Genomic DNA, 25,219 nt, shown 5'->3' with positions numbered 1-25,219 from the left:
GTCCTTCCTCCAACTGGTATCAGGAGGGGTTGGTTTGTTATCTTGAACTGCATTCTGTCTATATCTAGCCGGAATGGATATAATGAAGTGCATGATGGTCTAACCAACGTCTCATGATCGCTTTCTATTCTACGCTGCCTACTTCTAACCTTTAAAATTTTCTTCTCCAAACTATCTCTAATTTTCATTTCCAGCGTCAGCTCCCCGAGCTATTTAAACGCCACAAAAAAAACTGATCTGTAAAATCTCCAAAAACTGTAATGTGAAAAGTAAATAGCTCAACCACTTGAAAACAAATGCTGATGAAGAGATGTTGAAAATAGTTTTGTATTGTTTAACAACTTTTATTGTTATCTTCTTCTGTAAAAGTTGCTAAAAAAAGTGCTTAAAGAGAGAAAAATGATACTCAATATTTACAACTTTTCTCTAACTCTAGTACGAATTCCTCCAATGAATCCAATTAAGCAATCAGAATGATGCACAATGTCACTTTGACTTGATTAATGAAAAAAAGTTTATTATATCACTAAAAATTCGAGAGATTGATACAAATATATGGGAGTTAGCGATCTTCAATTAGCGGAACCAAAAAATAGCGGAACTTTTCAATTCGCTAAATCAATCCAAACTTAGCGGCAAAATTAAACCGCTAACAAAAAGTTAGCGGACTAACTAGCGAATAGCGGATTAGCGCTTTTGTGCCGAACACTGATAGCTAATAACCAAAATAGGTGAAAAAAACCATTTATTTTCATGGTTTTCATAAATTATTATTTTGGCAAGGTAATTACACAACATAGAGCTTAACAAAGTTGATGTGAAAGATATAATGAACAACTTTGTAGATGAAATAATGCGTGTATCTTGCTTCTGTAAAAAGTTAGATTTTGGCGCCACCTTATGGAGAAAAATAGAACTAATTCAAATCCATCAATAGATAGCGAAAATATAGTCGAGTAACTTTGTGGAAGACACCGATTAGCAACAACGAAGTCTTTGGCCTGCAGTTAATTTTAACCGCAAAAGTGTGGTTCCTGGTCCACTGATACCGTTGCAAGTATCGTTGCTCTGGTGGAGGTGTGGGCTCTGGTGGAGGCGAACACCGATGAAACAGCGTGGCTGAAGTAACCGACGGGCTTGATGTCGGCTACTGACGACGCATGCGAATCCGGAACACCGTTCCAAATCTGGCTAGCGGTGTCGTTGGTGATTCCCGTGAAGTTGTAGGAATCGCTTGTGGCCTGCAACCGACTTAGCGTCCGTCCTCTTGGTGGATGTTGGGTGACGGTACGTCGAACCTGTAACTGAGGAGCAGGAATATAAATTTGGCGGGTCAGGTTTTCCTCTCAACCCTATGAGGTTCTCCACCTACCTCAAATGCACTTTTTAGAACTGCACTGCACTGCACTACTCTATCTTGCCCTTTTGCTTCTATTTTGCGACTAGATAAAAAGAGGTTGGTTTAGATTGAGGTATCTAGTCTAAGAATCACACTTCGAACTTCAAATTTACCTATCGACAAACTAGTTTATTAAATTAGTCCTGTCTCTTCCGATCACTGGACGTAAGTGAATTGGAAGCTTCTAATGTCCTCTGACGGAGCTGACCTACACTCAGAAGAAATCTTATTATAAATTTCATAAGATACATCTTATGAACCACTTTTTTGCGTCCAAACGAATTTTTCATAAGAGTCTTATGAAATTCTTTCAATTTTCGTACGATGTTCTTATGAAAAATAGAAGAAACGGCATTGTGAAAAAAATGATGAACACATTCATTCATAGCATCAGTTTTTTTTTCATCATCTAACAGTACGAAGCAATCGCCAGTTCATAGTTACTATAGTTTTCCTTCAATGTTAAATGTTATTGTTATCTCCGGAATGGTAAGTTCGATTTGATGTTTTTGGTGTGAACGTTGAATATATTAGTAAACTAAACTACATTATTTGTTTACTTTTCAGAAAGCTGATCGGCAAAAAATGAAAGGTCGAAGATTAAGATGCGGCAAAAAAAAACTTTGATGGAGCCGTCTGTTGATGCGCTGCTGATGGTGACCATGGAGGATTTAATTTTAAACAAATTTGGCAAACAATAAAGTGAATGTTTTCAGCATGAAATATCGAGAATTTTTCTTATTAGAAAGTGATTTACTGTTTCCATAAGAATCTCTTATTAAATGCAACAACCTCTCATTGAAGTAGGCGTTCATCTTCAGAATTCATTCGCGTCATAAGACAATCTTATGAATTTCATTAATTTTTCTTATGGCGCCACTTCATAAGAGAATCTTATGGCATACATAATAGTATTTTTCTGAGTGTAGTTTGACTTCGTAACCGGAATTCGCGAATTCTCGAGCAAGCTTCGTCTTCCCCTTCGGAAACTGAATTCTAGAGGCAAGTAATTTTCTTTTCTGAAATAGTTGCACAAAGTCCCCCCGAAAGAGGTCACTCACCTGGCGCAAAAAGGAATGTGGTTGGTGATCTAAAGGAGGACAGCATCTTGAACCACATGTTTTGGTCTAACTCCTCTGCTCGTTGCGCCCCTGCTCGTCTCGTTTCTACCGTATTCGTAGCGAACACCTATTTTACAGGACATTCGTTCAGCATTCTCACAACATGTTCTGCTAAGCGTATCCGGCCAGCTTTCGCCAACTTCTGGATACTGCGTTCGTCGTAGATTCACGCGAGCTCGTGGTTCATCCTTTGCATCCACATTTCGTTCTCCTGCACGCCGCTAAAGCTGGTTCTTAAACTCGTCGCTCGAATACTTCGAGTGTGCGCAGGCCCTCCTCGAGTATTTCCACGTCTCGTGCAGGTTACACTTTGTGCTAGGGCTAAGTCTTCTCGACCGCAGTTGCTTGTTGAGACCATAGTAGACACGACTACCGCGAAACAAAATGGATTTTCAAGTGACTTGATCTTTTCAAAGTTGATTTTGACACCTCCTGCCGTTCAGAGAGATTGTTGCCGCTTTGTTTGTGTAGTTGTTTTGTGCATAGCGCCAGATAACGCTCCCATCGAGGTGTTAGGGATTGTTCGCAGGTGACGTAGATTTGGTTGATGATGTAGAATCGCGGTGGGTGTTATTTGGAGGTGAGTTTTTTTTTTTTGGTAAGAGCAACACTTACATAGATCGGTACAGTCAAGATATCAGGCATTTGTAGCAATTTCTCCCCGGATTTCAGGAGGATTTAAGTATACCGACATTCAGGAAGGTTTCTATTCGAACTTCTTATAAACTTAACAACTTTCTCTTAATAAACAAACCGAACAATCACCCGGGACTTACCTACCTACCTAAAGGTCCGGCGCCGATTGACCAACGCATAGGGCTGAGATAAAAGATCTCCATTGCTCCAGGCCACCAAGCGTGGATGATGTTTCGCAGGCAGTGATTCACAAAAAATGCGTTTTTCGCGTCGTCACCGCATATGTGCGCCAAGTTTCGCACCCGCATAATACGGTTTTGACGTTTGAGTTGAAGATTCGGAATTTCGTTCGTAAAGAGATCTGGCGTGCGTGAGCGCCAGATGTTTCGGAGACTCGCAAATCTTGCTTGTCTGAACCGGGTTTCGATGTCTTTCTTGGTACCACCCTCAGGTGTAATCTGGCTGCCAAAATACTGAAAGCACTCCACTTTCTAAACCTGTTGCCCAGCTACCACAAAATTGAAGTTTCTGTGTAGATTTCCATCGATTTTGTTTTTCCGAAATTTACTTTGAGACCTGCTACCTTGGAGCTTTCGGTTAGGTCGTCGAGTTTGCTCTGCATATCCGGTTGTATTTAGGCGAGCAAAACAATATCGTCTGCCAGGTCAATGTCGTTTAGTTACTCCATTGTTGAAGGATTCCACGGCAATCCTCGGTTCGGTGCACAGTCGATCGATACAGTAAGAATATCATCCCTTATGATGAGAAAAAGTAGCAGTGATAAAATACATCCCTGTCTCACTCCAGTAGTTACCGGGATTTGATAAGACAAGACACCGTCGTGCAAGACCTTGCACGGAAATGCTTCGTACTGTGCTCGGAATCCATCTGATGCAAATATATGGTTGCTATATTATTCATTCTTATGCTCACCCACAACACTGACAGCTGTCACGGATTGCAACCGCCTGCTTGAGGTTCAAAATCGGGAAAAACTGGTGGACTTCTGAATGGATAAAAGCAGTGTTTAATTGAATGTACTCTCTTGATCAACACTTTATTTTTTATGGGAGATTCCCAAAATTTAGATGATCAAGGTGATTTCTGCAACCATTAGCATTGAATGGTTTTACCTTAAGATTCATTCCAATAATGTCGAAAATTTATTAGTTTACCGTATTTAATAGATGAGCTGTAGGATAATGAGTTGACAACTGCGATCCGAATTAAGTGACTAGATATAACTAGATAGAAATCGCAATACCCAAACGATCGCACAAACCGTCATTTAAAGTAGATGTGAATCGGATTTGTAAGAAGCGAGAGTTAAGTTCCTACTACCTTGTTCGCGCTTTGACCTCAATTCGAATGCTCAATCCTTTCCCTTGTTGACAAGATTAAGAGTTTATAGTCTTTGTTGAAAAAGCATAGAATAAATCTAGGATTTCAACACACAAAGCTAGGGATATTTTATCTTCCTAAAAAAGTAAACCAGCAATTATTTTTCAACCATTCTTCAATCGATGTTTAATAGGTCACCACAGTCATTTTGCTACAATTAAAGCATGTTTCAAAACAACAATCCAATAAACACGCTATCTATGTTACAGAGGCTCACAGCTATAAAATCGAGTGGAATCACAAAGAAAACAAAAAAAAAAGCATAAAGCTTCCACCTGGTCCCTCAACTCAATGCAAGGAGCTGCGGCTATTAAACTCATCGTATGTAAACAAAATAAAACTACACTGCTGGCATCGGTTTTCGAATGGACTTATTCTCTTATTAAACTGGAACAAATTGCAACATGTAGTCGAAGATAGACCTGATTATACGGCTTAAGCCATTCTAGAAACGTACCGCTAAATTTGTCATGCAGTGTAGACATGGCATAGCTGCTGCTCTTCAGAAGTCGATCGTCGTCGTGCGGTCGCCCTCTGATGTCCTGCGTGGAACAACAAACGGGCGGTGGCGGCGATGATTAATTTCACGATCCAATTGTTGCCACGGCACTATCAACTACCGCAGAAGAGCATTACTCGATTCAGCAGGGTGGATTGTTCCGATTGGTTGAAAGACGCTCAGGAATGGGAGTCAGACACAGGGAGATTTGAGACTGAAACAGATTTAGAACTCTGAAGGATTGTTCCTGACAACTGTTAATACCGTCGTACGGGGAGAAAATGGTGTAAAGATAAAATGAAGGATATGGAGAAAATAAATCCAATGTATTGAAAAGAAAAAAAATTAATATTTGCATTCGGCACCACTGAAGATAAATAAAATAAAATAAATTTCTATGGGTAGAGGAAATAAGGGCATAACGAGCACCCGGGGTATATTAAGCAATTCTTTTTCCGAAGAAATTAGGAATTTTCCCATATAAATTTTCATGAGGAACTGTTTTGTAGTTCCTATACCTAGTCTAGTATTAATTTCTGCAAAAAAGAAATCTCTTTATCATCTTTCCAGAAAAATAAAAAAAACCAACTAGGTTCTCACAAAAATATTATAATTTTTGAACACCGGAAAATAAGCTCTTATGATCGTTAAATCACCTTGATCTATAAGATACACACTGCAACATGATGTACACATTGTTCCTCAATTTTCACCATCATTAAATTTTTGCTGTAGAGTCTAGCAGCAGATTCAACTCGATGAAGTCAACAAAATTATAGAGCCACAGCTTGACAAGTTTTCATTTGAGATCTGATCTATTGGTTATGTGTCGGAGAGGTAATCAAATGTTTCTTATATTAAGCTTCTGATGCTTTGTTTAGTGGATGATGCTTCTATCCGTATAATGCAATAATCGAAACAATCGATCATGAAAAAAATAACCTCGAAAAGGAATCGATCTTGAGTCTTCTGATTACCTCTCCGACACCTAACTAGCTCTTGAATTCAGTTGACTTTATCGAGTTGAATTTGCTGCTAGATTCTTCGGCATAAAATGCTCATTGTGCCCCGATTAATGGTGCATATTCTGCCCCAGTAGGGGTTCTCATGATGCCCCTGCAGTAACTGATTTGCAGCTTTTGGCAAAAAATCTAAAATCCATTTTTTAATGTTTTTATCTACTTTTTCAAGTTTAAACCCGTTAGGAAATAGACTTATTAGTGTCTGAACACGAGACAATGAAGTAATTCACAAATTATAGCTGTTTTCTATGATTAAATTAGCGTCCTAGAGCCACCAGATTTGCAAATTGCAGCTTAAACCGAATCTCATCCGGATGATGCACATGGCACGGCCGGAGGAAGCATCTCGTGGCGCTCGTTAGGTTTTTTGTAACTCGCGGTTTCAACAGCAAGAAACCACGACGAAGTGAACTCTTTCGAGGGTTTTAGTTTTAAGCACTGGTGATAAAGAGAATAAAATTGTATTTTTTTTGTTTAAGAAAGAGAATCTAACAAAAATGTTATTTTATTTACATAGTATTCCGTCTCACGACATAACTTGACGAACATAATTCCTAAAATTCACTCGGTTCATAGCAACCGTTCTCCAATTTCTCGGGCACCCCACGTTCGCCAGATCACGCTCCACTTGGTCTAACCACCTCGCTCGTTGCGCCCCCGCTCGTTTTGTTCCTACCGGATTCGTAGCGAACACCTGTTTTGCAGGACAGTCGTCCGGCATTCTCGCAACATGTCCAGCTCAGCGTATCCGGCCAGCTTTCACCACCTTCTGGATACTGGGTTCGCCGTAGAGTCGCGCGAGCTCGTGGTTCATCCTTCGCCTCCACACTCCGTTCTCCTGTACGCCGCCAAAGATGGTTCTTAACACTCGTCGCTCGAATACTCCGAGTGTACGCAGGTCCTCCTCGAGCAATATCCATGTCTTCGTACGAGGGCAAAGTCTTCTCGACCGCAGTTGCTTGTGGAGTCCATAGTAGGCACGACTTCCACTGATAATTCGCCTCCAGATCTCACGGCTGGTGTCATTGTCTGCGGTCACCAGTGTGCCGAGATAGACAAAGTCTTCGACTATCTCCAGCTCGTCGCCGTCGATCATGACCTTGTTATTACTGGACAAGCGGGTTCGGTCGGTCTCGGATCCGCAGGCCAGCATGTACTTCGTCTTGGACGTATTAATCATCAACCCAATCCTTCCTGCTTCGCGTTTCAGTTTGCGGTAGATCTCCTCCACCGCCGCAGATGATCTGCCGACTATATCAATGTCATCGGCAAAGCAGATAAGTTGACTGGATCTGTTGAAAATCGTGCCCCGCATTTCGCCCACCGCTCGTCGAATAACACCTTCTAGCGCCACGTTGAACATCATGCAGGATAGACCATCACCTTGTCGAAGCCCCCTGCGCGATTCGAATGAACTCGACAATTCACCCGAAATCCGCACACAGCACTGCGTTCCATCCATCGTCGCCTTGATCAGTCTGATTAGCTTCCCGGAAAAGCCGTTCTCGTCCATGATTTTCCATAGCTCGTTACGGTCGATCGTGTCGTATGCGGCTTTGAAGTCGATGAATAGATGATGCGTAGGGACTTGGTGTTCACGGCATTTTTGGAGGATTTGCCGTAATGTGAATATCTGGTCCGTCGTAGACCGTCCCTCCATGAAGCCGGCCTGATGACTTCCCACGAATCTGTTTGTTTGTGGCGTGAGGCGGCGGAGTAGGATGAGTAGGATTCGGGACAACACTTTGTAGGCGGCATTGAGGACAGTGATCGCTCGGTAGTTCTCACAGTCCAATTTGTCGCCCTTCTTGTAGATGGGGCATATTACCCCCTCCTTCCACTCCTCCGGTAGCTGTTCTATGTCCCAGATCCGGACTATCAACCGGTGTAGGCAGTCGGCCAACCTGTCCGGGCCCATTTTGATGAGTTCAGCTGCGATGCCATCCTTCCCAGCCGACTTGTTTCTATTCAGCTGGCGAATGGCTTCCTTAACTTCACTCATCGTTGGGAGTGGCTCCTCTTCGTCGTTGGCTACGCCGGCGATGTACCTTCCCCCACCGTCTTGATCTCCTGCATGTGCGCCGTTCAGGTGTTCATCGAAGTGCTGCTTCCACCTTTTGATCACCTCACGATTGTCCGTCAGGATACCCCCGTCCTTATCCCGGCACATTTCGGCTTGCGGCACGAAGCCTTTGCGGGATGCGTTGAGTTTCTGATAGAACTTTCGTGTTTCTTGGGAACGATGCAGCTGCTCCAGCTCCTCGAGCTCCTCTTCCTCCAGGCGGCGCTTTTTCTCCTGGAAAAGTCGGACTCGCTGCCTCTTCCGCTGTCGGTGATTTTCCACATTTCGACGGGTGCCTCTTTGCACTACTGCCGCCCGCGCGGCATTCTCTTCGTCCATCACCCTCCTACACTCCTCGTCGAACTAGTCGTTCCGTCGAGATCGCTCCACATAACCGTGTCTACCATGATTCAGGAGCACATTGTCCTGAACTCATGGAGTTAGTTCGAGTTCCTGTACACTCGTAGCAATGTTATCCTTAACTTCAGGAGAAATGAAGTGTAACGAAATTCGAGTGGGTTTTCGTACGAATTTCGTGAAAATTTAGCCGATTCCCTGTGGTTCGGAGGATCATGGTCCCGAGCGGATAAATGCAATCTTAGTGTGTAAGTTCAAGAAAAGTATGATCCCGTCAGTTTCTCTTCAACGGAGGAGATTAAGTGGGGGTGTTCATTCAACGGGAGCAGTTCAAAGGATACTTTATTCTCTGTCTCGTTTTTTCATCCATATCATTCTGATTTCTGGTGTCTATCACGGCTCACTGGTGACCGCAGACAATGACACTAGCCGTGAGATCCGGCGGCGAATTATCAGCGGAAGTCGGGCCTACTATAGACTCCACAAGTCCTGATCACAACGCTCATTAAACCGGTTGTCCTCTACGGGTACGAGACGTGGATGTTGCTCGAGGAGGACTTACGCATACTCGGAGCACTTCGAGCGACGAGTGTTAAGAACCATCTTTGGCGGCGTGCAGGAGAACGGGGTGTTGAGCAAGGTTACCGAAATCACAGAAAAATCTGCAATTTCACAGAATTTTTAGCAAATTTTCATCACAGAATCTGTGTCACAAAACACAGTGTTGAAGCGTAGGATGAGATAATTGAGAAATCTCATGACATGTTCGACCAATTTGGAAAAAAAGAACACTGATTCTAATCGAATAGATCCTAATGAACGAATTTAATAGGAATAAAGCTATTTGCTGGTTAAATTCTACGATTTTTTTAATTAAAAAAAGAAATTTATGAGGCGTTATTTAAAAAAAAAAAAAAAAAAAGGAGAAATGATTATGTGTGAAAATTATCAAACTCAATCGATATCTACGATATTTATGAAAAACCTAGGTCAGGAAAATATTAATTCGGTGAAACACTTTTGAAGCATTTTTTTACTTTTCGGCAAAGAACTGAGCACTTTTTGAAAAGAGTTGAAATCGTTCAAGATAAAATCTCGTGCCGGAGCCAAACAAAATCAACAGCATTATTGTTTTATAGATAAGGCATGCTCAGTTTAGTGAAATTTGTAAACCTGTTCAATGCAAAAGTCTCTTAAAAACTTAAAAAAAAGTTTTAATAATGATCATACGAATGGAACAAAATTTGTTATCTGCTCACCGGGCGGTGATTTAATCAGACCAGTTTGACGTCTGAACCAATTTTTTTCTGTATTCCAACACTGGTAAAAAAAACAAACATTTTTCATTTTGACCCATAGCCGACACGACGCTGCTTTCATATAGATTTTGATAAAGGAAACCGAGAACTTTTGACAATTTTCCAAGAAAATTGCTGCCAGTTCTGAGCACAGTGAGTGACACAAAGAGTTACATTTTTTGTCTATTTTCTCTTGTTTCAGGTTTGATTTATTGATCAGAAAGGTGTGTCATATTTGAACGTTTTAGAATTTCAAAATTAATTGGATATTGTGTAGTAGATGATTGATATGGCAGTTGACAGCATCATTAACGACTCTCCCGATCAATAATCATAGCTGAGAGAGAAGGTAGCATCTCTCTCGTCTTATTCACACACACAGAAAGAATAAGCCTCGAGTCAGTCAACGAGCAACCTGCAGCCAGGACCCGGCAACGTTACACGATTTGTCTATGTATCGTGTGGCCAACATCTTTTAAATAAGTATTGGTGAATCTCGTTTTTAAGCTTTTTTTCCTCCGATTTAAGCTTTTTTTGCCTTGAGAGCATAGGAGATGAAAGCTCAAATCTGAAGAAAAAAGCTTAAATCTGTCAAAAAAGGGGAAATCTGAAGGGAAATCTGAGAGATGTGCTCCACACGGTTTGTATTACATTGCCGGGAAGTGCCTGCAGCGAGGTAAGGCATATGTCTCCCGTTCGGCCAACAGAGTGTAAAGCGAATCTACACAGATATGAACAAATACTGTTTAATCAAAACAAACTTGTTCCTTTTCCATTTTAAAACGAGTTTTAGTTACACGGGTTTTGATTTAAAGTTTTGCAAACATGACAATTGGCGACTCTAAACATCTAGTATCGCTTAAAAAAAAAATCGAAAACACATTAAAACTCTGTTGATAATCTACCTTGTCTTAACAGTAAGATTTGCTAGATTCAATCAATGAAAGAAAGACATTTTGGTTGAGACATTTAGTGGTATGAATAAGGTTTAGCAATTGCTTCGGTAGCTTTTACTTAGCTCGAAATCAAGCAAAGCAAAAGCCCAAAGCATTTGCTAAGTTTGGTATGAATAAACACTTGCTTAGCGGATGTGTACTAAAGTCTTAGAACATAGCTTTTGCTTCGAAAAATAGAGCTATCCAACCAGCAGAATCCGAAGTTTTCTAAAGTTAAATGAAAGAAGACGATCAGAAAATTGAAAAGTACGACTAAAATAGCCATGAAGTCGACGGTGCGGATGATGGGTGTAAGAACGACCGGAAAGTTTTTGGTTAATGCGTGCTCGTATGTTGATGTTTAAAGAAAAATGAATACATATTCGAATATAGTCAAACAACAAATGGCCTAACTTTAACATTTATCATAGCTCTCCCACACGAATTCGGATCGGGATAATCCGATGTATAAAAAATAGGCAATAGGCGCGAATCTTAATTAAAATATTTTTTTTTTAATCTTAGAAAGAAAAAAATCACGTAAATATGAAAGTCTGAATTATGTTTTAAATTATAACAATTTTTTCCCAACTTCGAGCCGATTGGGACTTCTTCCACTATAGCCGGATTTTTTTTAATTTGGAATATTTACTAATTGATTTGTTTAGTTTCATCTTAGACGAAGAATCATTTCATACAACGACAGGAATATGCAAAAAGCTGGGTTATCACTTCGACTTTTCTTTATCCATGTTGAAAATGCTGTTTTGAATTGTATTGAAGTGTAATATTGCTAATTTAATAAATTCATGACATTGCTAAAGAATTTTTTATTGGAAAAGTCTGCTACCGAGCATGCTTAGAAAATAAAGCAATTGCTAGGAGATTTGTCGAGTGATTACTTTAGATTTGGGCTTTATTCATACCAAATTAGCTTGTTCTAAAAGTAAAAGCTCCTGACAGAGAAAACAGCTGTCAAAAAAAACTTTATTCATATCGACCGAAGCAATTGCTTTAAGCGACTGCTCGACTGCTCGATTTAGTTTATCAAAAGCAATTGCAAGGTTTTTTTCATATCACCTATTATCGCATGTTTTTCTCTATGTTGTCTTACACATCTAACTTCAAAAATGTTAAATTTGATGTTCTTAGGAAAAATCTACTCTAGACCCCGATCGATTTTTTTTCCTGAAAAGTGCCTCGAGTAGGGGAAAGTCTTCTCTATAAAGTGACAAATTTTCAGGGAAACCGATTATTTAAAAAAAAAAATCTAAAAAAAGACATCGTCGAGTAAACCAAGGTGTGTATATATTCAGGAGGTGTTACCGAATATCGAATTCCCGATTCAGCCATTTTGGCTATGTAGGCTACCGAAAAGCTGAGCAAAAAATAAACAAACTCATTGAGAGCCCCGCTCACTCCTCGCCTACTTACTGTGAAAGTTGGAGAACCTAGTGTATCAAAAGACCTTGCAGTAAACCTTAACAGCGACATAAAGCTAAAGCTACTTAGACTCTGGAATAATAAATCATCGAATTGACGTACAAATATGATTGATACATCAAAACAAAGTAATTCACAGTACTTTAATGAAAAAATATCAATTAAAATCATTTTTCTTCGTTTCTTATGAAAATCTACACATTCTTCTTACTTCTTGCTTCAAACGCTGCACACTGCCGGAGTCAACTTCCTTGGCAAATTTGTTGCACATCTTTTGTGATCATCTGAGTCGCGTCCCGATCCGTTTTTTCGCTTTTCTTAAGCTTCCGCTTTATTATTGTCCAAAATCTCTCGATAGGTCGGAACTGCGGGCAGTTGGATCAAGGGGTGATATAATTTAATTATGCTTGCATAGACTTTTTGTTATAATTTGAGATATTTTAACATCCTACGAGTGCTAAATTATATCTCTTTTTGATAGGAAAAAACTGACTATCATAATATCTCATCTTGGTATAATTTCGTTTATCTCTTCTGATCGGGTCTTTAGCGGAACCACTGGATGACTTCCTGACTATAGTGACAACTCTCTAAATCTGACCAAAAATTCACGGGACCTTTATGGATTTCAATGAAAAATAGTACACGGTTTTTGATGCATTCTTTCTTGTACAGTTTCGACTCTATTGTCTTATTTGTCACGAACACCCAGGCCTTTGCTCCGCAGCTGCAGATCCCTTGCCAAATCATCAGTTTTTCGCAATTTTTTTCCATAAAGCAAACTTGAACTTCGCAGGAACCACTTTTCGTACCTTTTACATGTAGAAATTTTTGACCCAGAAGCTTTCCGAAATGCATCTTGACAAACAGTAGCGTTCAAAAGCAGGATGAAACCGCACGGAACAACGAGCATACTTTCAACTCAAACTTTCACGCAATAAGCTAAGCTGTAACTTTTTCAAATTTCAAATCTCGAAATTTTGTGAGAATACGTGAAAAAAATTCTGGTACGTGGCCAAATTTGATCAATATCCATCACCGATTTCAAGAGTTAACATCGAACACAGTTGTACCGGATGAGTTTTTCAATGCCTGTCCGCCAACTGTATCGTTGATATAATATAGTCGCGAATGCCATAAAGATGGTAAAACGACTATAATCGAAACAAAAATAAAAGTTTTTATACAATTAACATTTTTAGCGCATCAAAGTATGAAAATAGTTTGAAAAACTAATAAAATTATCCAAACAACGCATACCCTAAGAGAACTCAGGCTTAAATATCTGACCTGCAAAAAGTATCTTATTGACTCGACTTCATTCGAAAGTAAGCAAAACATATTGATAGGTATTTGTTTTTGATACTTTCTCGGGCCGCGCGGTGCTTCAACGCCATCGTACAAAGATGGATCTGCGAGCGCCGAACAGGTTGTCGCAATATCCCAACGGGAGCACTCGGTGCATGCCATGTGTCCATACACAATACATCTACCGAACCGAACCAAAAGGCCCCTGTCTGCGGAACGTCTCCGATCCATGGCGCTAGCGATTCCATATTGGTCCGCTCCAGACGATTCCATTCACCGTAAATAGCCGTGTCTCGTGCGCGTAGAATTCAGCGTGTCCCGCGGCATGCTGGAACGTGCACTGGTTTCGGAATATCCAACGAACAAGTGGTAGCACATCAGAGCAGAGAGAAACAGAGACGCGACGGGCAAGAAAAACGGTCCACGAATCCAAGTTGATCGACGGAATGATGCTGATGCCGTAAAAACTTGAACTGCCATATTTTGCGTTTATCGAGGACCGAACTGGAGAGTGTTGTTTAATGTTTCGTCAAATAACAACACGTTATTTGTTAACTAAAATCATGTTTTTTTGCGAAGCGTCGTTTGCGTCTTTTGAATCTCAATCAATTAACCTTTTATAGGCCGTGTGCAGCAATAATTTTGCGCCGGTGGCCATCGGCCAGTTGTTTGGAGCCAACGCTGCCTGTTGCAGTTTCCCGGGAAATACAGAAAGCGTATCTTACCTGCGGTACATTAGTCGGCGGCGATGTTTATCCTCAGAAATCAGCCGCACCCTGCCCATGACGAGCGCGAAATCTTTCCGATCGATCTAATGCACAATACGATTGGCACACTTTTACGGAAAGCTTGAGATTTGTTTAAATAATACTTTCATAAGAATTATCCTAAGTGTTATTTTTTTCAAAATTCTCTCGAAAGGAATGCTTGAATAACAATTAGCCTGAATATTCGAAATGCTTCTTAAAAGACACAAATTTATGCCCGGTAGGCTTTTCAAAAATATTTCTGTAAAGACGATAAGGAGATTTTGTTTTGCTGAAAAATTGATACCATAGGAACTACAAAATTTTTCCTCGTGAAAATTTATTCAAGAAAATAAGTATTTTCTTACAAAAAATGGGCCATGTTCGCCTCGGGTGCTCGTTATGCCCTTATCTCCCTACGTTCTTCTGATTAAAATATAGAGGCTACTTTTCTTTGAAAAAATATCACTGATTTGTCTTCGTTTTTCAATGCTTTAGCTCATCCTAAAAGATTGGTTAAAATAATGTCTACACGGAGAAAATACATCTGATGTTCAATTATTTCAGCTAGTTATACTAAGCTTGCCAGATAGCCCGGTTTATTCGGGTGTGCCTAGATACTTAATACGAAATTTGGGAAAAGTCTGGTCTGGCCCGGTAGCCTGGTTGCTATGATTTCGTTGAAAAAAGCCCGGATATATTCACTTAATTTACCAAATCTAAAAAAAACAAATTGTGTTGAAAAAAAAAATTTTAAGCGTCCAAAAAGATTATTTTTCGAAGATCATCATGAAAGATTTTTTGAACGCCTGAAAACGATTAAAAATCTACTAAAGAGTTTTGGCGGGAATTTTTGTCAAGTTTTTTTTTTATTTTGCCCGAATATTTTTCGAATTTTTTCGACAATTTTGCAAGGTCTTTTAAGTAAAATAGCTCTTATATGTGTTTGGTTGAATTAAAGGGAAATTTTCGATTGCTTTGATTCTGTTAATAAAATAGCTCGGATTTGTCCGGTTCGAATACTTGCTGAAAAAATTATCTAAAAAATGCTGAAAAATTATTCCAATTATCATAGTGTAGTTTATTTATTCGCATCCATAATTGTTTAACTAAATCTGCTGATTGACCTTACGCCATCAACAATGATTATGATAGATTCAACTGTAATGGTATAATTTATTCACTCCTAAATATGATAGGTTCAACTACAATTGTTTGATTTTAGGTGTTCAACTATAAATATGAAAGTTTCATCTATAGAGTATTTCCTGAGACAGATTGTGGTAGGGTAGCTTTTTGTTTTTTTTTTTTTGAAAAATGTAAACACCAACTGGTCGCCATTTTGATTTTTGATGATAAGCACTGTTCAATGCTTTCTTTTAAAAATTTCTTTAATTAAAAGCATCACAAACCTTCATGTCTTAACTTGTTATGAATTTACAAATCATTAAATAAAGAATTTATATGCTCCTCACCAAGGTGCGCTTGCAAAACCACTACAATTGCATTGCCAATTTCATATCGTTACTATACGGTCATTGAACATACGTAATGTTGTTGTTATGTTTACCCTACCACGATATGCCGAGAAAATGTAAACATGAGAAATCAGCTGTTTGTCTGACAAGTGGGGAAATGCCTTATACATACACACTACATTTTCATCCGATTCCAAGCAAAAAAAACAAATACTGGAGCTTCAGCAATCCCATTTTTTGCTGAAAACCAGCAATCGGTTATCTAATTGACGTGTTTTCCAGTATTCGGTGGTGTTCTTGTAATTTTTACTGAAAAATAAGCAATCGGTTTTCAAATTGCAGAACTTTCCAGCAATTGGTCTAGTTTGCTGGAAAATCAGTAATCAAGTTGTCAAATTGGAGTCTGTTTGTTTTCACACGCTGAAGAAAAGTGAAACTCTATTTCACGCTATATGGGTAGATTAAAACAACTTTTTTTTATTTCCCTCTATATTCTAGCAACAAGACATCGAGCCAAGGCTGAGTTTTCATTGGATAGGTAGATTTTTCATGAAAGATACTAATCAAAACTCTGTTTCAGGTGGCGGATGATCAACTCTTTGGCACAAAGCTGCCAGACCGGTGTTGGAATATTGAAAAAAAGGTTCTGCCGAAATTCAATACATACTTAATTTCGTATTGAAATGTAAATTTGATATCGAATACAGCTGAATGTTTTGAAAGAAATAGCAGATTTCCAGCAACCTTTCGTTGCTGATTTCCAACAATTTGAATAGCTGAAAACCAGCATTAATGTTTGCTGTTTTTTTCAGTAATTCATATTGCCGGAAAGTCAGCGGGACAAAAACCGGCAAAATTTTGCTGGTTTCCAGCTAAACAAAATTGCTTTGTACAATCAGTACATTATATTTAAACTTATCATATTTATGGTTGAATGTATCATACAATTGTTATCATAATTATAGTTGAACCAATCATACAAATATAGTTGAATATTTTATAAATATATGAATACAGGCGGAATATTATTGATGAAGCTTTACTTTTTTCTCCGTGTATGTATCGGGCTTTCAACTTTTTGGCGTTATTGATTTAAATACTTTGAAATTTTCAATCGTTTATAAATGAAAAAAAAAAAGTTTTGAGCCAAACATTTTTAGCAAGTTTTATCGCTACCCGTCCAATGTATGTCACCATCACCATCCAATTTCTTAATCATTCTTTTTATTTGATAATCGATTGTAATCCAAGGAATATTTAAAAAAAGGAAGTACCAAGGCAGCCCCGCTCTAATATTGGTACAGACTGCCACCACAAGCAACCAAAAGTTCGGATAACATTTCTGTATTAGGTTTAATCAGCTCAATCGTGTATTGTAATACAACTTCTTTTCAGCTCAATTTTTAAGTAGCTAAACGAACTTAAGGTGGGAAAAAGTTCACATAAATTGCTTAACAACCTCTAATCAGTTTCAAAAATCACTTTAATAGAAGTACAAAAATCAAATAAATTACTTTTCCGCTTCTTTGTATGCTTTCTCAAGTCAACTATTTTGATTTAAATTATAATTAACCATATTTGTTACTAAGCTCACATTCAAATAACATGTTCTTTCCAAGCCTCGAACCCGAGCTCATCGTTTGAAAATCGAGCTACATACTTGCTGCTCTATATGAACATCATGAGTAGGCACCCAAGCAACCAAAACTTCGGATAACATTTTTCTATCAGGTTTGATCAGCTTAATCGAGTATGCTATACAACTTCTTTTCAGCTCAATTTTTAAGTAGCTAAACGAAGTACCGCTGTGTTTATTTATGCAAACACTAGTTGAAGTTCGAAACAAGTAGATTTAAGCCTTTAAATCTACATACTTCAAAGTTCCTATATTGCGAAGTAGCTTTTGAACGCCCGTTGGAACTAATTCAAAACTTTCAAGTTTACAAAAGAGTACGACAAAGATTTTTTAAGAACTATTGAGCTGTAAAAAAAGACTTGCAACCCTTTGATAGCTACTTGATGTTGAAAAATTGAGAAGTACATAACAAGAAGATTGTTTTTCTTCATACCAACTGTAAAGTTCCCAATAAGTAGAAACAGAAACCAAAACAGTACTTTAAAGATTTTTTTGAGTTTTGACTCAACTTGATAAAGAAGGAAGTTCCAAGGACATCGAAAAAGCATTTTGAACAGCAAAAAAGTTCTACGGAACTTTTGTGCAGCTCTATGTGAATTTATGAGTTCGTTCCTTAAGTAATATCCAAACTTTTGGTTGCTTGGGTAATCTTTAAGTAACATTTTATGAACCAACATTTATTGATGTTAATTGTTCTACATAAAAATTGTATATGGTAATCCGTACATGACAATCACTTGAACACTCAATAACTACCAGCTTGATATTTTAAAAGCTGTATTTTTGCACGTTTTAGCAACTAGATGAAATTGGACTCAGTAATAAAATAAGAAAAAGTACATAATGCAATCTTTAAAGGACCTACAAACTTCATAAAGCAATCAAATAGAGCCTTCACAACACAATCCGATTAAAATTGGATTTCAATATCGTTCTAAAATGTGTTTTTCATTGTAATCTATTTTAGATCTAATACAAGAAAGCTCCACTTATAAGATTTGCATACATAAGGTCACCATCTTAAATTTAATAGTAGGAAATAGTAGTATAAAAAAGTGCATCGAAGTGCTAAATTCAGTTCAATTGATAAACTATAAGGGGTCGCTCAACGAGTCTCAAGTTTGTTTGGAAATTAGACATAATTTGATCAAGTGAAACTACAAAATCCACTTTCGGTCTACCGAATTGATCTTAAAGGAAAATGCTGACAAGTATCGCTTTATACTTTGATTAATGATTATTCCAGATTTTCTTGAAATATTCAGGCTTTGCCATAAATCTGGTCGGAATGCCCCGCTTTATTCAACTTTTTCAAAATGAACATAATTTTTTGTTTAATCCCTAGATACGATTTTAATACTGCTTCTAATTCAATAAAAACTTTTGAAATCAAGTTACTTTCTTTCACTTTCCTCTTGTATGTTTTTGGCTAAAATTTTGTTCAAATTTGGCTTTTTTTCATTTTTTTAGAAAATTGTGCTCAATTGCCCGACCGTGTGGCTAAAAGTATGGTAAAAGTTAAAGATCATCGTTCTATTTAACAACTATTTTGAAGATGTCTTGTTCATATACGACTTTCATCTAATTTAGGTTTACCATACGTACTTTTTTAAGAGTACATGTACTCTTTTTCGATCTAAAAATGGGCGTACTCTTCTTTTTGTGAAATTTTACGAAATGTACTCTTTTTTTATGATAGCCAATTAATCAGAGAAATGTACTTGTTTGTTTCAGTATATGAAGTTTGTTTACCACATCTTATACAAAAAATACAAAACTTACAACTTACAAAAATTTCAATACCTTACCTAAATATCTTGTATTCATGAAGGCATCTTTAATCGTAATTCATTCGGGCCGGGCAAATCCGAGCATTTTTACCCATAAACCTAGCAAAATCCGGGTATTGGATTTTAAAATTTTCAATTAAAAACCCGAGCAATATCCAGGAAAACCTGACCAAAATCCAGGCTTTTCTCATGCCAATTCAAGAGAAAAAGTGAAAAATGTACACATGAAAAAAATTTTTTTATGGAGTCATATTAGCGATGTTCAATTCAAACTTTAAATTTCTAAAAAAAAATTGCACGTGTATTTCGATGGAACAAGTTCAAAAAAACTCATACGTTATATAAAGAAAAATATAGTTTTTGATTGAATTTTGCTTAGATTTTGGCATTTTTTCCGTGATACCTGGGCAACATCATTTTTTTTTTCTTGAAAAAGCAGGCAATCCTGAATGCTTAGTCATACCTACTGCTCCCAAAAAATTGGCGTTATTTGAATGACTTTAAATACCTGTGTTTTTTTTATTATAGAGTTTCCTTACTTTTTAGGATTTAGGAATTTCGGGTCAAATAAACGAGTTTATTAAAAAAAATGGATTTTTTTCATTATACCCTTTTTAGCATGGCGTGATATGGTAACCCTAATCTAATTCAATAGAAAATAAGCAACTTCAAAGTGCTTGGCACCTGTTTCGACGTGTCTTGTCCCAGATTTTATATGAACCCATTCTCTTTGGTGATAAACGGCCTAGAAGCGACATCTGATGTCCTTTCAGTTATTGGTGATATTTTTCGTAACTTCGTATCTTTTTAGACAAAAAGGTTATTAGGTGTCGAATGAAGCCATCTTTTGGCATTGAAAAGCAATAAATTCAATTGACATCACTGCTGGGTGCCTAGCGAGGTATTGCATGACAACATTTTTTGCAATACTTCGTGAGACATCAGCAGTGATGTCAATTGAATGTATTGTTTTTCAATGCCGAAAGACATACCCCTGTTGAACAGCTAATAACTTCGATATGACCTGTTCGGGTATTTCTGGACCGAAAAGAAATCAAACGCGCAAACTTAATTTTTGGATTCGTCCGCCGTTTATTCTTCGATTGTCGAAAGTGAACTAACTGCGCAGTTGCCGGGACCCGGCTTTATCTACCTTCTTCGTCGTCATTCCATACGCGGGTGCGTATGTGTTGGTGTTGTCGGTTCGATACGCACGGTACCGCTGTCAAGTGATGATTTCGGTTCGCTATAATTTGGTCGTCCGTAAATGCCTCAACATACTCCCCAGGGTGGAAGGAGGCAACCTTCCAAAAAATCAAACGTTCTGGGACCCAGTCTTGATGGTTGTGTGTAGTGTCACCAAATTGTCCTGGATTGGCAACATACACAATCTCGAAATCGATCGTCGAATTATGCCGTCTTGGGTCCGGATGTCAGCGACTCGTACTATACCGTCCGGTCCTGGGAAGGTTTCGACTATTCGGCCAAGGATCCACCTTTGGGGTGGAAGATTCTCGTCGCGCACCACAACTACCTGTCCAGGTTCGATGTTCTTCGCTTGATCAAGTTTGGTTCGGTTCTGCAGTTGGGTCAAGTAGTTGATGTGCCATCGCTGCCATTTTACACCAGACTCCCAGCTGCCACCAAAGTTAGGAGAGTAAGGTGGCTGGAAGTGCCAAGAGATGCCCTCTTCGCTGCAGTAGTTGACCAGGGATTGTTGGTGCTGTTCGTCGCAAAACAACTTTCGCAGCTCTGCGAGGATTCGCTTCGCCCCTAAAAAAATCCGACCGTTATCTGAATATATATGAGCACAATTACCTCGTCGTCCGACAAATCTTTGGAGAGCCCCAATAAACGCCTCGTATGTCAGATCACCGACCAGCTCTAAATGGATCGCCCGAGTCGCCATGCAAATGAACACAGCGATGTAGCCCTTGTACGTGACCGTCGATCTTCTGTTTCTTTGCTGTAGACTCACAGGCCCTGCGAAGTCTACTCCGGTGTTGTAGAAAGGATAATTTTGCTCGACTCGACAGACAGGGAGCTCGCCAACAGGTTGACTCAAAATTTTCGGGTTTCGTCTGAAGCACTTGGTACATTGGCGAATCACCTTCTTTACTATGTTTTGCCCTCGTACAATCCAGAACTTTTGGCGTAGAGCTTCGATGGTAAGACGAGGTCCTGCGTGGAGGTACTTGGTGTGATACGACCGTATCAATGCTACTGTGAACGGATGGTCCGCCGGGAGGATCATTTGGTTCTTCATGTCCTCGGGAATCCGCGCCTTTTGAAGTCGTCCACGAACTCGCATCACACCGTCGTCGTCGAGATATGGTCCGAGAGTTAGCAGATGACTGTCTCGGGGAATTGACTTGCCGTTGCGAAGTTTTTCGATGATGTCAGAGAAAACTTCTTCTTGAACTAGCTTCACCAATTTCACCAAAGCATCGTTGAGTTCCAGCACGTGATACACATTCGTCCGAAATGTGCAGGGTTGTTTCGGCTTTTTTCTGATGAATCGCAGCATCTGGACCATCGTGCGTAGCATCGATTCGAAGCTGCCAATATTTTCGAAGATGCTGAACCGTTCGTTGACCACGCTCACCAATGCCTTCAGTTCTGGGATGTCCTCGATTTCGATGTTTGGCTTGTCGTCAGATAACCATGTAGCCTCGATGTTCTGCAGGAAGCACGGCCCGTGCCACCATTTATCGAAGTCGACAATCTCGTTCGGCATGAGTCCTCGTGACAGGGCATCGGCTGGATTCTCCTTCGTGCCAATGTGCCGCCACAAAGCTGGACTGGTCGTTTTTTGGATGTAATCTACTCGGTTAGAAACATATGTTTTGAGCTTAGTAGATGGTGTTTGGATCCAAGTTAATACTACCATGGAATCACTCCAAAGAATTATTTGGTCAAAGGTAATTTCAAAAGATCGTTTCACAATTTCAATGATTTGAGCTAAAACATGAGCGCCGCATAACTCGAGTCTTGGAATAGTTAACTGTTCCTCCTCTGTTTTACGAATTGGAGCTATACGCGATTTTGAGCAAAGGAGCTGAACCGACACTTTATCTTCGCAATCGACCGATCTTACGTACGCGCAGGCTCCGTAGCCTGATTTCGAAGCGTCGGAGAAGCCATGTAGTTCGATGGACTTCAATTGGTTGTTAGGGAGCACACACCTTGGGACTTTTATTTGGTCTACTTGTTGGATTTGAGAGCGAAATTTGAGCCACTTGTTTTTCAACCCTTCGTCTACAACGTCGTCCCAGCCATATCCGCTTTTCCATGCCTCCTGAACAATCAACTTGGCTGTCAGAATCACAGGACCGATCAGTCCGATCGGGTCATACAGCTTTGCCACGTCTGACAGAATTTCACGCTTCGTACATCCGCAAGTCTTGAATTCGATGGATGAGAAATCAAGGACAAAGAGATCAGTGTTAGGCTGCCAGGTTAGCCCAAGCGTCTTTGTTGATTTGTCGTTCGAGAAAATTACCTTTTGTTCTTGATTTTCGCTGGGAACAGCATCCAAGATTTTGCTGTCGTTGGAGCACCATTTATGCAGAACCATCCCTCCGGAACAACACATTTCGATTAGTTCAGTTTGTGGAGTCCTTGCTTCATCTGTGCTGTCCGCACCGGTCAATGCATCGTCCATGTAGAAGTCAGTAGTGCCACGAGCCGCAGCATAAGGAAAACGATCTTTCTCGTCTTGGCAGAGTTGTAGAAGACATCTAGTAGCGCTGAAGGGAGCACAGGCCGTGCCGTACGTGAGGGTTGTCAACTGATACACAGATATTTCACTATCAGGACTCGATCGCCATAGAATTTTTTGGAACCGTTGATCATCTTGGTGCATCTTTATCATTCGGTACATTTTTGAAATATCAGCTGACATAGCGACTCGATGTTTTCGAAACCTCAAAATAATATCTGCCGAATTCTGTTGAATGGTTGGGCCGACCAAAAGATTATCATTCAGGGACTGACCGTTCGAAGTTTTTGAGGACGCATTGAAAACGACACGTAATTTGGTGGTGCTACTAGATGGTCGGAGGACAGGGTGGTGGGGAAGGAAGTACTGGTCTGGACCGTCAACCACTGTATCGATAGTTCCGATTTTTATCATATGGCCCATGGATAAATATTCGGCCATAAACGCTTTGTAGTCATCATACAATGTGGGGTTCTTGAGTAAGCGATATTCCATAGCAAGAAATCTTTGGTGAGCTAGATTTGAAGAATTGCCCAATGTAGCTCCCTTTCGAAACGGTAGTCTAGTCATATATGTACCATCAGCTGTTCTTTCGACCGTGTCACAAAAATGAGTTTCGGCTAATGCTTCCTCAGAGACTGCTTCTGATGGTTGGAGTTCCTCAACTTCCCAAAATATTTTAAGTTTATCATGCAACTCTTCATTTGTCATAACGTTGCAGAAACAATCATCAGTTTCGGAAAACTCGCCCTGTCGCTCAGTTATTCCACCAACTACCCAGCCGAACTTGGTTTCACGGAACGAAAACTTTCCATCCATAAACTCTTGCCTTCCAGAAAATATTTCCCAGTACAATTCCATACCGAGAAGCATGTCGATTCGCCCTGGTATGTTGAAAGAGGGGTCAGAGGGAATCACACCGTCAGGTAATTTCCAAGAAGACGTTTCAAAGGGTTGTAGAGGAAGATTCGCAGTGACGTTGTCTGCTTCAAGGAACTCGATAAATCTTGCTTAGTCACAGTGCCTGGACATAACAAAGGCTCGCACAATACGACGAATTTTTGAATGTTGGTGACACACTCCACTTAGTTCCATGTTAGTTGATCTAGACTTCAAGCTCAGCTTTTTGGCGCAGTCTTTAGTGATGATGTTGGCCATAGATGCACCATCTAACAAGGCACGACAGTCAAACCGTTCGCCGTAAGAATTTTCAATCACGACGGTTGCAGTGTAAAGCAAAACAGTTGATGCACAAACGAAGTTCTTTCACCTTGCGTATACGTTCAGGGACGGAAAAGCCTCGAAACTTAAAACATTCGCTCAAAAAATGACTTCCACTGCAGAGAAAACATTTGTTCCGCTTTGGTTCTAGGCTCATAGCAGCATTTGACACAGGACCACGAGATGTATGCCGCAACCTTTGCGCCTGCGAGACTTGGGGACGAGGATTTCTTTCACCAGCTGACGCCTTTCCACACTCAAGACTTTCCAAAACTCTGCACCTGTCTTGGAGGAATGTAATTAAAGCTGTCCAGCTGGGGTAAGTCGAGTCTGTTTGTTGCATCTCAAAGGCCTTACGAGTTTCACGATCCAAACGACTGGTTACCAGGTGAACCAAAAAGACATCCGACGTTTTATCAAGGGAGAAGCCTAAAGCAGCAAGGGCTCGAATATGCTTTAGCACTCCATTCAAAAGCTCGCGCAGTGCCAAGGAGGATTCGTAATCAATCGATCTGATGCGGAATAATTCAGAGATATGTTTTTCGACTAACAATTTTTCGTTTTGGTAGCGATCCATCAGGGCTTTCCAAAGGGATTGAAAGGACTCTTCTTTTGATTCAATGGCACGCGCCTCATCGCGGAGGGACGAACGGAGATAGTACAGCCTTTGAAAATCGTTTAAATGATCGTTGCGTTTTATCAAACTGGTGAACTGGTCCTTGAAGTAAAGCCAGTTCTCGCAATTACCGTCGAAAAGTGGAAGGGGAATTTCAGGCAATTTTATTGTGCTTTTATTGGGGGTTTCGGAAGAAGAAGGTACAATAAGTGGCTTTTTTTTTCTTTATAGTGCAAAAGCTTCTTCTTAACTTGAATTCGCACTTCGCGAACAATATCGTGGATGGTTTCACCTTGTATCTCAATATCTGGCACTTCTTCTTCTTTAACTAGACCAAAAAGTTTCAATTGATCGGACCGAAAATTGTCGTAGAGTTCAATAGAAGATTCAAGAATGTCTTCCAAGCGAATTTTTTCACCGGTCGCCACATCGAAATTTTCAACGACCAAAAGCATCTTTTTCAATTGCGTTTCGATGGAGGAGAGGGACCGGGTGAGAGAGGTAACTTGTTGCTTGGTAGAGGAACTCAT

General features: G+C 39.7%; 1 protein-coding gene across 1 annotated transcript; it reads right to left on the bottom strand.

Annotated features, from left to right (window-relative positions):
* Positions 1-1,013: 1,013 nt before the first annotated feature.
* Positions 1,014-25,219, bottom strand: LOC129752582 (uncharacterized). Its single transcript, XM_055748356.1, has 4 exons — positions 24,982-25,219; positions 20,950-23,736; positions 20,453-20,904; positions 1,014-1,304 (listed from the first exon to the last, which is right to left on the bottom strand). Exons 1-4 carry the CDS (start codon positions 25,217-25,219, stop codon positions 1,014-1,016), a joined length of 3,768 nt encoding a protein of 1,255 aa, XP_055604331.1.

The sequence above is a fragment of the Uranotaenia lowii genome, chromosome 3, assembly GCF_029784155.1.
Source record: "Uranotaenia lowii strain MFRU-FL chromosome 3, ASM2978415v1, whole genome shotgun sequence".
Lineage (NCBI taxonomy): Eukaryota > Metazoa > Arthropoda > Insecta > Diptera > Culicidae > Uranotaenia > Uranotaenia lowii.
Note: the sequence above shows the minus strand (reverse complement) of the source record. Positions and strands in the feature narration are given on the sequence as shown.